This window comes from Lactuca virosa, chromosome 3 (genome assembly GCF_052849685.1).
Source record: "Lactuca virosa cultivar CGN04683 chromosome 3, Lactuca_virosa_CGN04683_v6, whole genome shotgun sequence".
NCBI lineage: Eukaryota > Viridiplantae > Streptophyta > Magnoliopsida > Asterales > Asteraceae > Lactuca > Lactuca virosa.
In genome coordinates this window covers 96,397,305-96,414,995 of record NC_136428.1, presented here as the reverse complement: position 1 = coordinate 96,414,995, position 17,691 = coordinate 96,397,305, and the positions used below count along the sequence as shown (strand labels likewise).

General features: G+C 34.1%; 2 protein-coding genes across 2 annotated transcripts; both read right to left on the bottom strand.

Moving 5' to 3' along the window:
- Positions 1-9,112: 9,112 nt before the first annotated feature.
- On the bottom strand, positions 9,113-11,549 carry LOC145166228 (translocon-associated protein subunit alpha-like). Its single transcript, XM_079085169.1, has 8 exons — positions 11,350-11,549; positions 10,556-10,729; positions 10,390-10,440; positions 10,193-10,281; positions 10,014-10,091; positions 9,726-9,929; positions 9,588-9,656; positions 9,113-9,340 (listed from the first exon to the last, which is right to left on the bottom strand). Exons 1-8 carry the CDS (start codon positions 11,417-11,419, stop codon positions 9,290-9,292), a joined length of 786 nt encoding a protein of 261 aa, XP_078941295.1. The 5' UTR covers positions 11,420-11,549; the 3' UTR covers positions 9,113-9,289.
- A 1,594-nt stretch (positions 11,550-13,143) lies between these two features.
- Positions 13,144-15,768, bottom strand: XCT (XAP5 family protein). The gene is made up of 12 exons (XM_079085168.1): positions 15,463-15,768; positions 15,113-15,178; positions 14,956-15,020; positions 14,753-14,868; positions 14,574-14,652; positions 14,390-14,466; positions 14,234-14,295; positions 14,025-14,156; positions 13,875-13,928; positions 13,705-13,770; positions 13,497-13,571; positions 13,144-13,402 (listed from the first exon to the last, which is right to left on the bottom strand). Exons 1-12 carry the CDS (start codon positions 15,625-15,627, stop codon positions 13,352-13,354), a joined length of 1,008 nt encoding a protein of 335 aa, XP_078941294.1. The 5' UTR covers positions 15,628-15,768; the 3' UTR covers positions 13,144-13,351.
- Between the last annotated feature and the right edge of the window lie 1,923 nt (positions 15,769-17,691).

Genomic DNA, 17,691 nt, shown 5'->3' with positions numbered 1-17,691 from the left:
AAAGCTAGATAATTTGGGCTGACAACACATTGTCTCTTGATGTGGATCGTTGCGTATTTGGGGAACTAACCTTGTTAGCATGCGAGTAAGTGATAAGACGTCATGAGGGTGAGGCAAAGAAATATAGTACATCGTTTAATGTTCCTCGAATGTATCGAAGATTCCGCTTTAGAGTGGTAAAATGATGATCATGCATGTCGAGACATGTTTGTTGAATGACATAAGTGATGTCGGGTATGGTAAAAGTGTGAACTGAAGTGTACCTACTAGACTTCGTTATAATCTTGGATCATCTACAGGAGGCAGTGTGGTTGATTTTAGTCATAGTATCAGGCGGGGTACAAACCGGTCTGGAGTTTAGCATTTGGGTTCATTCAAGAATATTTGAAGGCAACTTTTTGTTGAGATAAAATGTAACGTCTCAAAAATTACAAAGAGATTTTTCATTTGGAAACAGGTTAACCAATTAAAATCATTAAGTTAAAAACAATAAGCCATGTTCATTTGTTTGAAACAATAATGTTATTAGAGTTGAATTACAGGACAACAGAAAATCATTATCTTCGATGCGTGTGTACAGTCCCCCAGCGAGCTCTTCTCACGAACAACCTATAAGCATTTTATCCACTACTGTAAGCATAAATCTTAGTGAGTTCCCCAATATATCACATATTCCATCATATATACAATGCATCCACACAAAGTCCTCGACTCTAAAGCATACCTACCTGTTCTCCCTATCACAAGCATACATCATGCATAACAGGCCCAACCCAAACATACATAACAGGCCTGGACCAAAGAGTATAACGGGCCCAACCCTAACTCATATAACAGGCCCCACCTACATACATAATGGGCCACGCCTAAAGAGTAACGGTCCCAACCCTAACTCATAACAAGTCAATGTTAGGGGCCATATCCTGGTCTTTCATACAATACATAAAATCGTATGTGATCAAAGATTAGATAGACAGTCGAACAGGTGGTGTATCCGAAAGCAACAAATCAAACAAGAACCATGTAATCAGACTTTAGACCAAGAGTTCTCAAGTTATCCAACTTAACCACCTACAACCATTACAAGCATTGCCCTAACCAACCATGACACCTAATAAGGTCATATAGTCCACAAGCAAGACTCTACCAATCTAGCATACCATGACACTAAATGTCTTACACTGCTCATACCAACAATATCATACAATCAACAGGAAAGATCCTACCAGTCTAGCATACCATGACACCAAATATACTAAAGTGCACATGTATAACAAGGAGTTATCCTAGTCAGCTAGCATACTCCTACCCTAACAGTAAATATATCATATCATGCAAAGGATATACAATGGCATACATGGGATAGTGAGAAACTGTAACATCCCAAATTCCCAAGCTATTTTTTTCATCCTTAAAACAATTAAAACAACCATTTTATAAAATTACATTCAGGACAACCATTTGTTCATAAACCATTATTCAGAAATCAGAGTTAATAAGAAGACAATACGGAATCTCAAATCATAAATATGTTGATGTGTGTGTACAGTCCCGCCTTCGCAATCTGGTAAATACCTGCAAAATATTTAATCCACAATTGTAAGCACAAAGCTTAGTGAGTTCCCAAAAATATCGCATACATCACAACATAATAAGCAACTAACGGTTATCAACAACTTTGGGGACTATCAGTGGTCCCAATGGGCTAACAGCACGCCATGTGGATTAACAGCACACCTCACATGTTATCAGCAACCATGTGGACTATCAACAGTCCCGTGGACTATCAACAGTCCAGGAGTCCAGGAGTTATCAGCAACTCAATTCACATATAACATAAATCAATAATTAAGACCCACACATGCAAGTATAGTGAGAAGACTCACCCAATCCTGAAGACAAGATAAACCATCCACTCGAGCCGACGATATCAAGCCTCATCTTGCTAAACATATCCATAATAAAACCCTAATTAACAATTAAGGAAAGTACTAACCCACAAAATTTCTAGGCTCACAATTAAGCCTCCTTTGGGAAAAAGACCATTTTTCCCTTCCCATACTAAGTCCCAACATGGTTGACCAAAAGTCAAACTGGTCAAAAAGTTAACGGTCAACCCTTATTTGACTTCGCTCAACGTAGCTAATCTACGCCCAGTGTAGAGCTATGCTCAACATACAAAATTCTACGTCCAACGTATAGAGGTTGCCCCCAACGTAGAGCCCCCGATCCCAAAAACTTCTATTTAGCTCTTAATACAACAAGTCAAACTCTCAAACTCCCATATCTGATGTAAATGAATGTCTTGATTGATAAAGTCTTTGACTTTAACCATTTACATGGCCAAGATGAACACACAACCAAACTCTAAGTCCATATTGTCACCTTTTGCTCAAGAACTCATGCATGGATAGATGAGAGTGTCCAAGCTCTCATTTTTATGACTCTATAACCTCAAAAACATTAGAATGAGGCATTCAAATGGTCTGAAGTAACCCATACTCACAAGGACCATGATTATGGGGACAAAAGCATGAAACTCATAACCATACTAGATCTAACATGTACAAGCATCAAGATAAAAGCTTCATATCTTCCAAAGATAGATGTTGGCTTGCAAATCCCAGATCTATACACCTTATAGCTTTCTACTTGATTCTACAAACACTTTCTTCCTTCAAAGAGCACACAAAACTCTCTAAAAGTTTCAAAACTCAAAATTGGTGGCTAGGGTTTCAAAGGAACGATATGAGGTGATGGAGGTTGGTCATGGGGAGGATTCCAAGAAGTTAGAGCCCTTAAATAGGGCTCAAAACCTTAGGGTTAGGGTTTTGGTCAGAAGCAGATACGCCCTGCGTAGCATATCCTACGCCTTTCATAGGTCATTAAACCCAAAATCAAAATTCAACAGTTGCGCCCAATGTAGCTTTCTTACGCCTAGCGTAGGGCAAAAATCCTCAATTTCCAATTCAACTTCAAACAATCATAATTTCTTCGTTTCAACTCCATTTTCGGTGTTCTTTATATGCACGGAAAGGTATTGACGAGCCCCACAATACTATCTAGTTACCTATGGCTTAAAACATGTAGAAATAAAACCATAATCCATGCAAGAAGCCCGATATATAACTTTTCCTATTTTACCCTTTTCTTCAAAGTGCAATTCGAGGGCTTTAATCACTTAACCAAACATTGTCATCATCCGATAGGGTCTAAACTCTATTCCCTTGAAGCCCAAGACATTTACTCGATCCATTTACGACCCGTTATCCCGATAAAAGAAACATCCAAAAAACTAGGTGTTATAGAAACTCGTCTGAATCGTAGAACTGAAGAAGCTCAGCAACACTCTTACTCTTTGCATTGATCAATCATGCGAACCAAATAGCATCAAATAAAAATAAATCCTCAATCCTCAATCCAAAACCTCCAAGTTTGACCCATGGTCAAAATTCAACGGTCAACAGTCAACAAAAGTCAACGGTCAACCAAGTCAATAGTCACCACGACGTGGAGACCTCTTGGCCACATTGTCACACCCCAAAACCGGAACAGCGAAAACGTTCTTGGGTGGAGGACGTCATGTACAGTATCACAACAATGCATAATAGTAAACAAGCAACAACATCATCCATTGCATTAATAGTATAATTTTAATACATGTGTGTTCTGTGTATAGTTTATAAGACACCAAAAATGAATAATCAAAATAAAGACAAGTCTTGAAAGCTCTGTCTTCTCAAAACCTGGTCATCGGTACCTGACTACTGGTGACCTGAGTATACAAGTTATTTTGAAAGAGTAGATCAGCATTAAAGCTGGTGAGTTCATAAGCATTTTAGTGTCATTGTTTGTATGAAAGTGTTTGAAAATGTTTGATGTAAATGTTTGTAACTGTTTGTAGTAAGTGTTTGTATCTCCTAGAAAATCCTATATTTTCTACTAAAAAGTAGCCTTCTACCAAGGCCCGAATGTTCTGTATGTTGTTTGTTTGTAAAAGTGTGTATCTTTCCCAAGTATGACTATCATTACCAAAATATAGTTTACATTACCGTTTATGTGAGAAGATCACAATGTGAATGCAATGGGAAAATAACGATGTACCGTAGTATTGTATATAAGTATCTACCAATGTACTAACTACCTTAAACCAGTTTGTTAATTAAGGTAAAATGTGATGAGGCTGTAACCATACTTGATTGACTAGTAAAACACGATGATCAAAGACGTCGAAATGGTATGACATTCGTCACCCGTAGACCTGCAGGTCCCACTGTAGCTAGCAGCAAGGTGTAGGACGGTCAGTCTCGTATAGATCTATACACAAACTCACGCTCTCCCTCCAGGAGACTCTGGTTACAAAACGTGACACAACAGTAGATTGCCATGCCATGAAGTAGTGGCTCGCATTAATGTTATAGTATTCTAGTGTTTGTATAGTATGTTCTCTCGGTTCTAGTGTATAGTATGTTCTCTTTGTATAGTGTAGTGTATGTTCTCTTAGTTTCTCATCATAGTATGTTCCTTCTGTTTCTCATAATAGTAGGTTTGTATTGACTCATGAATGAACTAACTCTTGTATGTTTCATTGTACTAGAAATAGTGAGTAGTAAACCTCTAAACTATACCTATTATAGCTTACTAGTAATGTTGTTTGAATGACTGTGTATGTTTGTACACCTTTGTTACCCAAAGGTGCTGAACTGATGTAAGAACTTTTTATATCTATACATATATACATAATATATAACTAAGATTCAAACGACACTCGGACAAACAACCAGATGCCCTAAGTCCACAACCAAACAAGGAACAGGAAATAAAGTGAGTTATCAGTCCTAAGCCCTTTCAACCTTACTTATATAACTATATCTATATAGACATGATTTTGAAAATATATATAAGTTTAAAAGAGTTAAATAAAGAGTTTAGTATGTAAAAGAGTTTGATAAAGAGTTTAGAAATAGTTTGTTTGATAAAACATCTCGAAGTATAAGAAATCCTTTTGTTTGATAGTTATTAATCACATGTGATTGATTCAATAACTATAATGTTTCAACTTGTATCCCCCCTCCCATAAAGGCATTTAAAATCATTTAAAAGATAAGTTAAGGGGTATGAACTCACCTGTAGTGAGTGATACGAATGTAAGATCGGTTGTAGGAAGCTAAGTGTCAAGTGAAGACTTGAGCACACATAGATCCTATTGAGCATATAAAGATACATATATGGATATAATTAGTGTTTATACAGCTAATCATGCAAGAAAACCACCCTAGGAACTAGGAAACACTTAGATTGAAGTGTTAGAAGTACCAAGGATTGCATAAAATGGGTTTATGGCCACACTAGTGTGTGTACGGCCAAGTGGTGTACGGCCACTTGTGTGTACGGCCATGGAGTGTACGGTCGTACACTCCTTGAAGAACATGCCAAAAAGGTGGTCTAAGGCTCTATCTATCATCCTCTAAGTGTCCATGATCTTATGTTGGAATACAACATGAGTATGAGGCCAAATATGCACTAAACAAGGGGTGTACGGCCATATGAAGGGTGTACGGTCGTACACTCTTTGTGTTCATGCATTTGATGTCGATTTTAAGATGAATACTATGTGTTTCTAGAGTATGACAAGCATAGGAAGAGGTACTTACGAATTAGAAGCCTTTAAGGGATGTTTATGGTCCAAGAACTAGTGTGTGTTCTTGGTGTTCTTGGTGTTCTTGAAGATCTAACCAAAAGAAGTAATTTCAAGGATGAAATCATGGATCTTCACTAGATAGTGTAATGAATCAACTAATCAAAGGAAGTAACACTTACATTTTGAAGATCTAGGTGAAAAATCCGATGATAGTTGAGAGAGAATCGATTTCTTGGCTTGAATGAGTGAAAAGTGATTAAAAATGGCTAAGTCCCACATATATATGTGAGAGTGTACAGCCAGGAGGGGGGTGTACGGCCGTACACTCCTCTTGAAGGAGTGTTTGGCCCTTTTGAAATGTGAAGAACTTAAGGAACTTAATTCTAAACCCTAACTTTAAAGGTACTAGGCTTAGAACACTCAAACAAACTCTATACAATGCTAAAAGATAGTAGAAACGAGTCTGACTTTGATTGAATTGAACGATTGTACAAGATAGAAATTTCGGGTTGTCACACACATCGTGGGCATGTTAGGACAAAACAGTCGACATGCAGGATAGCACCACGTTGTGGGCCCTTCATGGCCACGTCGTGGTTTCTACCAGAAATGTTATTTTCCTCATTAAGAACTTAATATGTTAAGTCATCTGCTTAAACTTTCCAGAAGGCTTCATTTCCCTCAAATGAACCATAAAAATCTTTAATTGATGGACCTACATGTCCAATGCATGTCTCTCCCAAAACTAGGTCAAAATAGTAAGAAGTGTACAGGCATGACACTAGACAACATGAAGGTCTAGATCTGAAACATATAATGACTTAGGGACCTCAAGGAGTGATAAAGTTGCCAACTTTATCAAAACCATCCATTCATATTAACATGTCATGAAGGAAAATGATCCCAAAACCTAAATCTACAAAGGGTGAACCATAAAGGTGAGAACTTGGGGACTTATAAGAGTCCAGAAGATGCACCAAGGGATGGAGATGAGTTGCTAGCTAGCTGATCATTTGCTCAACAAAGCCTTCTTTCAACCTTCAAATGGCCAAAACACCAACAAAGAGATCAAAAGACAAGAGGTGAGGCTAGGGTTTCGAAATGGGGAGATAGAGGTTGAAGGAGATGGCCTAATCCTAGAGTTAAGGTCCTTAAATATGGGAGAAACCCTAAAAATCTTGAGCTTGGGTTGTAGCAGCCACCACGTAATTGTCTCCCACTTACCGCGTCATGGATCCGGACACGCTTCTCATTCAAATGTCATGCCATGTCATGGTCATCAACACACCACGTCATGGCATAAGGTGTTCTCCCAAAAACCTTATCTTTGACTCCATTAAGTATTCAACTAATCAGTTCTGGAAAACGGGTGTTACATAAAACATACCTTGATTATCTCTAGTGACAATGATACCGACGAAAGAGTTAACATCTCCTACATCGTTTATGGAGATCTCTATGCCCAATAGGTTTCTAATTTGTCTAAGAAAAGTGGTTGAAGAAGCGGTTAACACAAAATCATCAACATATAATAATAAGTATGAAACATGGGGCCACTCTTATAAATAAATATAGACAAATCACGACGATTGCCCAAACTGTACAAGCTTCTTCCAAAGCATACAACTTTCTGCATGTAGATGGTGATATCTATACAGATAGATCTTATATATATGGTATAATGAAGTACCACATGGGTGGATATATATATATATATATATATATATATATATATATATATATATATATATATATATATATATATATAGGAATCAAAATCTGGCGAATCACTCATGTTATGATCTTCTACATCCTAGGTCTTCTCGTTCCATCATCTGGCTTACGTTCTTCATGTAGCATTCAGACCGGATGACTCTATGAAATTACGTTGATACTTCTACATATTATGGGTAACGTAGGAGACATCTCTATTTTTCCCCCGGGAATCTTTAGAATTACCACTGCTTAGCTTTCAATTGACAATGATATATGTTGTAAGTGATGTTGTATATGTAAATCCTAGATGTGAAAATATGTGGAATTTCTCTATGAGAAGGTAAAAAAAAATAAAAAACAATAGGCTGTACCTAAATGAATAGAAATAAGAAGAGTCGATTATATAGAAATATTGAATCGTAAATAGAGTTCAGGTTCGAATTCCATAGATAATATAGATGGGATTGTCTATAATGATAGACAAATGAAAGATTTTCTCAAGATTCTTATTCATCTACTTTTTATTTTGAAAATGGGTTTCAAGTTGTAATATAAACTATGCAACCGGTAGAATCATACTCGTGGTGTTTGTTTGAGTCTGTATAAAGCCCATTGGAGAATATAGACATGAATAGGTGCATAAGGGTCCCGAAATCCCGGTGTTTGATTTAGGTACACAGTCTCGTGAAGGTGGTCATGAAGAAACACATTCCCTATATCAAGTTGACGTATGGGTCAGGTATGAGGCATGAGGCATGAGATATAGTGAGAGTAAGAACCATACGAACGGTGGTTGATTTGACCACCTGGCTAAAAGTCCTATCGCAATCAATACGGATCGTTGACTGTGACCGTTTGCAACTAATCTAGCCTCGTAACATGCGAGAGAACCATATGCATTCCACTTCTTTTTAAATATCCAGATGTAATTTATGAAATTAGCATTTGTTAGTCGCAGGATTAGGACCCAAGTTTTGTTAGCAATAAGTGTACTCTTCTTGGAGGCCACGGCTAGGGTTAGACAACGACGAAGAAGGGATTGAAAAAGGAAAGAAACAATTAGCTCTAATACCTTGACATAGAGTAATATTTCCCATGAATTCCTCTTTCTCGACAATATATAGACAATTCCAGAGAGAGAATCAGATTAAGCTAAACAAATGGGCCATAACTTGAACTATCTAAACAAATGGATTTTCTAATATGTGTCCTAAGGACACATATAAGAAGTATTAATTAATCACAATTATTACCATAATTAAATGTTAAATACATTAATTATAATAAATATTACCATAATAAATATAAAATTCATTAATAATCTCCATAATTAATGCATTTCACATTTAATTATGGTAATATTTTTTATAATTAATACTTCTTATATGTGCCCTTAGGGCACATATTATAAAATCCCCTAAACAAATACATGATAAGTACAATTATACGTGTCCACTAACAAAAACAACTGGATTTCTTGGTTAAAACTTGTCTTGAAAATGTCAAATTTTTATTAATAAAAAAGACGCGATCAAATATACTATGATCAAACTGGATTTCACACTAACCAAATTAATCAGCAGTGCTGAAACTAAATCACATCTATCCGAAGAAAAAAAAAATGAAATAACTTCCTTATTATAAACCCCCATAGAACATCCACTATATAAGAGAAACAATCTCTATAATCTGAAAAAAAATATAAAATCTCATTGGTAAAAGTGATTAATGAACACAAAGAAACCACACTAAAAATTGGCAAAAGTAAAACTGCAATTATATAAAATATTCTAAAAATTAACAAATGTCAGGTATTGCTAGCTAAAACTCCAAGAAAACGAGACTCCGTGCTCATTCTACAAAAGAGTACATTAACATTTGCTCAACACGAATTACAAAATTCTTTCTATTCCCGTAATACCCCTCTCCTCTCTACTTCTTCTTTTTCAATTTGAAAGACTGCGACTGAGTATAAGCAGTTCCCTGTCATCACCATAAACAAGCAAAACTCATGATTAAAAATTTAATGATTTTCTGTTCAATAACACCCTTATTATAGTCTACTAAATGCAACAAAATAGCAAAATACTTCCATCTATTTGTGTGTTATATTATATACCAGTGAAAGTATGCTGCTGTTTTGTGCATTTAACCCAATTATAGATACAAATTCAAGATCCAATTATATGATTTTGGGTGTCATAATTAGCATGAAAAGAAAAATACAAACCTGCAACCACTCATCCATGGATGCATCAACAGTCTTTGTTCCAACTTCCACCTTCACCCTCTTAGTTTTCTAAACCAAAAAAAAAAAAATATTAACTTTCTGTGATTTCCTAATTAAAAAATTAACAGAATTTATTACCTTGGAAAGATTTTGTAGCTGACCACGAACCCATAAGCCAAGGAGGACAAGAAGAGCAAATCCAAGAGAAACAAGAAACACTGTCTCAACACTAACAAGGCCTCCAGCTTCAGTTACTTCAATGGTGCCATTATAGAATGTATTCTGGTATGGAACTTCACCTATCTCATACACTATTGTCCCAACAAGATCAAATGTTCCAGGCTGTAATCATATATAAATGAATAAATTATTAGTTCAAATTTGTAATATCATACTATAAATTATAAAACAGTTCAAAATTTCTACCTGTAAGAATTTGCTGACTGCAAACATATAGGGAAAGGTGGCTTGAACTAAAGAAGGAACAGATGCATTGTTGAAAGTCTGGCAACAATCAACACAAACAAATAAAAGTCATGTCAAATTCTTGTGTAATTAAGGAATAAGGATTAGTCACTGGTTTAGAAGGAAAAGAATTAGATTACCTGTGTAGTAAGATTTTGGACCAACATTTTATGATCAAAAGGAAGATGGACACTAGAATAAACTGCAAGGACCTTGACATTTTGTTCCCCTGTTCATTAACCAATAGTAATTAAGACTTTTAAGAGTTTAAGACCACTTCTTTAGATGCAAACATACAACTAACATAAGGTGATAAGAGTCAAAACTCAATAGTTACCCTCGTTTTTCATTCCAATCAAAAGTTCGGTTTCTTGCCCTGCTACTACCACTGTAGAAACAAAGAAATAAAGAAGATGAATCTCAGAAGGTAAAACTGATGACAAGAATTCTGATGCTTAAGAGAAACAAGAAAATTAGGGAGCTTATAACTGAAGTAGGCTTACGTTTGGCAGAGTTTTTAGGGAAAACACAGACTGTTTCAACATCAGGTGATGGACTAAAATTCCCAACACCAAAGTCCTGGGTTTCATCACTAACTGCTCCTTCCGCAACAGTTTCGGCAACAAGATCAGCATTAGAATCGGAGTCGGAGTCTGAATCAGACTGTGACCTAACAACTACAGGTAAAAAGCAGATAAAATTAAATGGAGAACAAGGTTCGAAATTACGTTTGGAGATGAGCTTTCTACATAATCATAGAGTATGCGGCTAATGGAATGATTAATTAGAGGCAATCACAATGATTAGGTAACTCCTGCATAAACAAAATACATAATGACAGATGAGCTCCGCAAATTAACGAAATGAATCCGATTTAATTTCTCATTCACGACAAACGAGGGTGAATACTTCATTAGCGGAGAAATGGAACAATTCCAATAAACAGAATTTATGAAATGGATACATGCATGCACAAACAGCTAAACCTAAAATCTAAACCATTGTTAATACATGAAAACCATGAAGAGAATTTCAATTACTCTGCTAAATAAAGCAATCAAACAATTTCACCAACTATCATCGAAAAGTCAACTACATTGATGAAGAACTACAGGACCTGAAATTACAAAGCACATAAACAGATCTAAAACACAAATTTTAGAACAATGCAATTAATGATTATAGATACGAATCTAGTAGAAACCACTTTGTTCCAATCAAAATTCGATCTTGATCGGAATCAATAGAAGCATATAAAAAAAGTTGGATGAATCTAGATCTGAGATGAGTTAAGTACCTTGAATGAAGAAAGAAGAGGAGAGAAGAAGAATTAGAGCGAGGATGAAAGAAACCCTAATCTTTGCCATGATCGAATGCTTGAGAAAGATATAGAATTCGACAATCGGAAATGGCAAGAGATTCAACAACGATGATATCGAGCTCCTGATGGGTTATATAAGCGTGAAAGTTCGGACCTTTGGATGTAAACGGAAATGAAGAAAATTACAAAATAACATGTAAATTAATGCAAACTTGAAAACTATTAATAAGCATAAAAATGAACGTAAGTATAATCAATATAAAAAGGTAAATCACCACAACAAGATGCTATTTCAAAGATACAAAGGGTGTGTTTGGATAAATAGTTTTTAGCTTATTAGCTTATTACTTATTGTGGTGAGAATAAACATTTTTTTTAAATGTGTTTGGATTAGCTTATTACGGTGGAAATAAGTAATAAACAATAAGCATTTAAGTGTTTGGCAAAATAAAACAGTTTATATGAGTAAAATGACCAATAAGCAATAAGCATTTCCCCCCTTGCTTATTAAAATCAGTTTATTTTGCTTATTCCTACCGCAATAAGCTGATTTTTAAAGACTTCTATCCAAACACTTAAATTTGCTTATTGCGGTGGGATTAAGCAATAAGCAATAAGCAGCCTATTTTTTCCCTATCCAAACACCCCCTAAAATATGAAGATAATGATAATAAACATATATAGATTTAGATTAGTTTCATATGAATTAATCTAACTCAGTTAGATTATGCATGTTTTTCTTTAAATAATATAAATATTAAAAATAAAAAGAATTTAATATCGTAAAAGAGGTCAAAGTAATTGATGTTTTATTAGAGGCAAAAACAAATATTTATCGAACACTTTGGTTCTTTGTAACTTTCGAAGAAAAACAAGGAATGCAGTTTTATTTGACAAGATTGTTTCACAGTTTTGTTTTGTTATTTAATTGAAAATAACAAAAATATTAAACTCAAAGTTAATTGAATTGGTTGATTATACGATTGTATTATTGCTATTTCTGCTCTGTAATATGTTTCATATACTAACATCTTAGGATTTTAATCAAATTTCTATCATTCCAATAAAACATATTAATCCAATAGTAATTAAAAAATAAAAATAAAAACAGTGAATATATACTTGGAAAGTTACTTATTTCGCTCGTGGTAGTTAAGGTGTAGATGAAACATTGTCATTTACGCAATCTGAACAGTTAATGTGAACTTGTACGAATTGACATAAATATACATAATGTTCCCACAAATGCATACTACAGTTTTTTAAGTATCCTCACGTCACTTGTTTTAAAATGAAAGCCCCTTCTTCAAACACATTAAAGCCGACACAAGTTACAATCACAATGCCACAAATGATATTGATTTATGACAAGAAATGATTAGCTGTCCACATACACAAATTACAATAACAATGACATAAATGTCACACAATTAATACACTTTTTTTCTTCTCACGAATCAAGATTGCTACTCTTGACACATTTTTCATCTTCAAGACATCATGTCATATTGTCATTATCACTCACCATAAGGTCCATAACAAACTCTTGGTCTTGGTTTTTTCTTTTTTTCTTTTTCGTACTTTTTGGTCACTTGGTAATGATGTTATGCATGACATGGTTGATGGCATGTTACATGTATGATATGGCATTGATAAATTGATAGAATGACCAAGATAATTGAATGGATTCATTACAACTGGTCTAAATGAAAGAATGAATCACCCAATTGTTTGCTTGTGCATAATTAGAAACCCAAATATTAAAGAAAATAACAGAAATGATAATCTATAAAAACAAAAGGCCACCCTCATCAATGATAAATTTTACCATATGTAAAAACTTTATGTTCCCACATTCTTAATAATTAGTATAAATAAGAGCAACCAATTTCCTTAAAACACAAATAGTACAAAATTCAAAAGTAAATGGGAAATTAGGAACAAATAACATACAAAAACATTTTCTTCTTTTCATTAATTAATCACCATGGATAGTATACCTCTCCCACTTCTTTGTTGGGTCATATATCTGCAATTTTTCACCACATATTCATAAGAAAACAATAATCATAAACCAAAAAAAATAAATAAAGGGGGGGGGGGGGGGGGGGGGGGGTGTTTACCTCCCATCTTGAAGCAGGAAATATGTGCTTGTTCTTCTCATACCAATGCCTCTCAACAACTTTACCAGCATGCGACTATCAATCAAACAAGGCCAATATATGTAAAACTTACCATATATTAATTAAATTGTCTTTTCTATAATTAATTTTCAATAAAATGGATTTTCGCTACATTATAAACCTAGATAATCAAATTAAACATTATTACCTCATCTTTCTCTATGGTTGCATCAGCAATCGTTCTCACATCTTCATGCACATCAAAGTGGAAAAGCTGTACATATAAAAAAGGGAAAAAAGTAAAAACATTAATTGTTTTAAGTAGTGCAAAACTTCATACGAAAACAAAAAGTTAAAAAGAAATAAATAAATAAATACCGGCCCACTTTTTCCCCTAGCTTTGTTCACAATCAGCTCATAGAAACTGTGTTGCTGAAAACAGACGACATTTTTATTTATTAGTATTATCTTAAATTTGTTAATTTGGATTAAAATATTTAAAATGATAAAAGTTACATAATTACATACATGTGGAATAATGAGATCCTCTTTCACATATAAAAGATTTTCAACTGAAGTTGTACGTATTTCTCTAAATTCAGGTGCAAGTTGTTGCTGAACAGCCCGTAAAAACTCGCCAATTGTATCCCCTTTTCTAACCTAAAAAAAACAACAATGACAGGGGTAAAATGGTAATTTAGCCATAATATATGGAACATAAGAAATTAAGAATTTACCTGCATGACTCTTCGATGTCCTGCACCATCCCAGTAACTGTAAGTTATTTCAAGAGCCTCATCTGTAATGTAATTAACATATGATTTAGAACTTAGAAGACATATTTTTTTTATATTAATGAAATATAAGATAAAGTTTTTATAATATTAAATTACTTTTAATCTGTTCTTGTTCACGAAGCCATTGTTTTCGCAGCCTTTCACGTTCAGCTTGCTCCTCTGCCTCCCTCTCACTGAAGGAGTATGCTTCACACCATGATGGTGACAATTAATCAGCAAAAAATAAATAATAAATAAATTTTAAAATGTTTTTATTTTTACTATTTGAGAGATTTCAAACCTGTCAGGCAAAAAGCTAGTTTCTACTGTTGGATCTTTGCCAAATCCTCTGCGACCAAACGTATTTGATTCTTGATTTTCTGTATACTCAAAAGAACATTAATTTACGTTAATGAGTATAAAAAAGAGAAGGATTTGATTAAGTGAACTTAGAAAGATGAAAAAGTAAACTACACTTACTATCCTCTCCATCTTCTTCTTCTTCTTCCCCGTTTTCAATATCTTCAGAAAAAGATAGCTTTGGGTTAGCTTTGATTTTCCTCTTTTTTTGTTTTTGTAATTGAAGCTCCTCTTCCCTAAAAGAGTACATAATTAGCAATTGAGAAAGAATATTAAATGTAAAGATGAAAATAGGCAGATGTTAATGACTTAATGTTACTCACTCTTGTTGTAGCTTTTGAAGTTTCACTTTTTCTTCTTCTTCAATCTTGACTCGAATGTTAACCCTCTGTATACAAGTATAGTCAAGTGAAATTCAAAGTTGTTTTTTAAGTAATAAGTAGAGTGAAAGGAGAAAGAGTGTTTGAATCAGTGACTAACCTTTTCAACATATTGCTCCCTTGTGACAAGCCCAACTGTTTCCTTCTTGAAGGCAGTCTCGAGAATCTGATCAGATTTATAATGTCAACTTTATGAAAACTAACCCCCAAAACACTCGAGAATCGATCGTTGACACTGATAAGTGATAATGGGACCTTTGTACATTACAGAACCTCCCGTAATTGACCAATAACAGTAAAATCATGAAAGTCAAAGTTACAGGATTATGCTACCCTTAGCTTGGGCAAATTGCAATCCATAAAATTAGGGCACAGAAATCAGTATTGATATACAATCAAATGATTGCAAGAGGCACATGTATATGCATAGATATGAATAACAAAACTTACTTCGGAGGTTCCGGAGCCGAATTGAAGAAGACCAGACTGGCCTTTTGCGTTCTTACTTTTGAGTTCTTGGATCTTTTTCCTTTCTGCCTCTCGTTGTTTCTCCAGCCTTCGGATCCTTACAGCGTCTTGGGCGGTGCCCACGTACCCGTCCCCCATTCCCGACATCTTTTCGTCTGGGTTTCAGTCCGTCTCCACCGCTCCCCCTTGTGTTCGTGAATGGTGCCCGCTAGAAAATCGAGGATCGTGACGGAAGCGAGGGTTTGTGATTTTGAGGATTAAAATGATCCGGTGGGTTTACGACGATAGAAATTAGGGAGTTTTCGATTAAATTTAAAATGGTGTTAGGGAGTAGTGAATATCACTTTTTATCTTTTATTTTTTTTCATTTTTTCGAACTCAGAACATACAGAAATTTTATCTTTTTGAACTCACTCAACCCACTCAATTAAAAAAAATACAAAACAATCAAATGTAAAATCTTAATTAGCAATAGAGTTATCGGCAGTACCACTTCATCATCTTTCTCTACTTTCTTTTTCTTATTTTCTCTTGTACCATTTGTTTTAAAACTTGTACCTTAGTTGTTTTTATTTTTTTAAATTGAGTGGGTTGAGTGGGTTCAAAAAGATAGGATTTCCGTGTGTTGTGGGTTCGGAAAGATGAAGAAAAATAAAAGAGGAAAAATTGATGTGGCAGTGGGTTCGGTGGGTTGGGAGGGAACGACTCCCTCCTCCCTTATAGTTTTAAAAATATTTGTAGTTTTAAGTTTTTATATTTTCTTTGAAAACTTTAAGCTTTTATTCAACTTTTACTGTTTTCTTAATATAGTATATTCAACTCGATTTGATTATAAAATTCTAAACTATGTTTTTCCACAAACAAATACAATGTTCCTAAATACAAATTTTGTGATGTCACCTTAACCTAATTATTTTTTTCTTTTTGAAATGGTAATCTAACCTAAAGTACACCTTAAATCCACTTATGTCCACGACGGGACATGAATCCTTAATCTCAAGAAGGGAGGGCAACACCGGATACCGCTGGGCTAGAAGCCCTTTGGTCTTAACCTAATTAATCATAGTCTAATTTTATTTTCTGTGACTGTCACAGTTCCTAACTGCATCTTTCGAATATTTATTTTAGTCAACAGTTCAAAAAAATATTAGATAATGATTATTTAAATTTCTTTTAAACTTTATTAATATTTTATTATATTCAATTAAAATTTACTAACTTTATTATTTTGTTTTTTTAACTTTTATAAGATGGATGATTATAAATACCAAAATTTAAAAAAAAAACATTAAAAGGTAAACGCATCTAAGAAAAAGGTTTCTTTTAAAAAACAAATTAAAACTGCTCTTGTTCATAACAATTAATAATCTAAAAAAAATTGTGTAAAAGTAATTGTAATCCGTCGAACGATTATATTTTTTGAAAATTTCTATGTATTATGAAACTATTAACCGTTATTATATTATATGTTATTAGACTATTCATTATTATTATATTATATCTATTTTTTAATCATAGTTAATTACCACAAAAGGTAAATACGTAGCATATTTAAATTGCATATAATAATTATGAATATGTTTAGATAAAAAGGAAAAAAAAGTGTATTAAATATTATCATGTATTTTCCCATACAATCGAACAAATTTTATTTATGATATTTGTATAAACAATATATATATATATATATATATATATATATATATATATATATATATATAATTGATAGGTGCATTTTATGCACCTATTTTGCTTGTTTATTTCCGTCCTTTCATAGCATTCTACTTTATAATTCTTGCATTTAGTTAATTATATGGGCAATTGCATATTTTATTAAGAATGTCTGGTACTTCACTATTTTTGATATATTTTGTAGGCAGCATGGAGCTTGGAGTTTGGATGCTTGGATGCTTGGAGCATGGAGCTTTGGAGCATGAAAAGAAGATGTACCGGTCATGCCATGGAAGAAAACATGAAGATATAACCCGAGTCATTGTTGAATTATCATCATAGAAAATGACTACATTTGAAACACGGTACATGTCACACCGACACGGGTCGTGTTTGTCATTTCTCATCTTATATTTGAGCAACATGACTCGTGGTGAAGCTAGACTGAAGATGGAGCCAACGGTGGAGACTTATTGGACTTTTAGCAAAAAGCATGGGTCATGCCAAAAACACATGGGCAAAAGGCATGACCATGCTAAA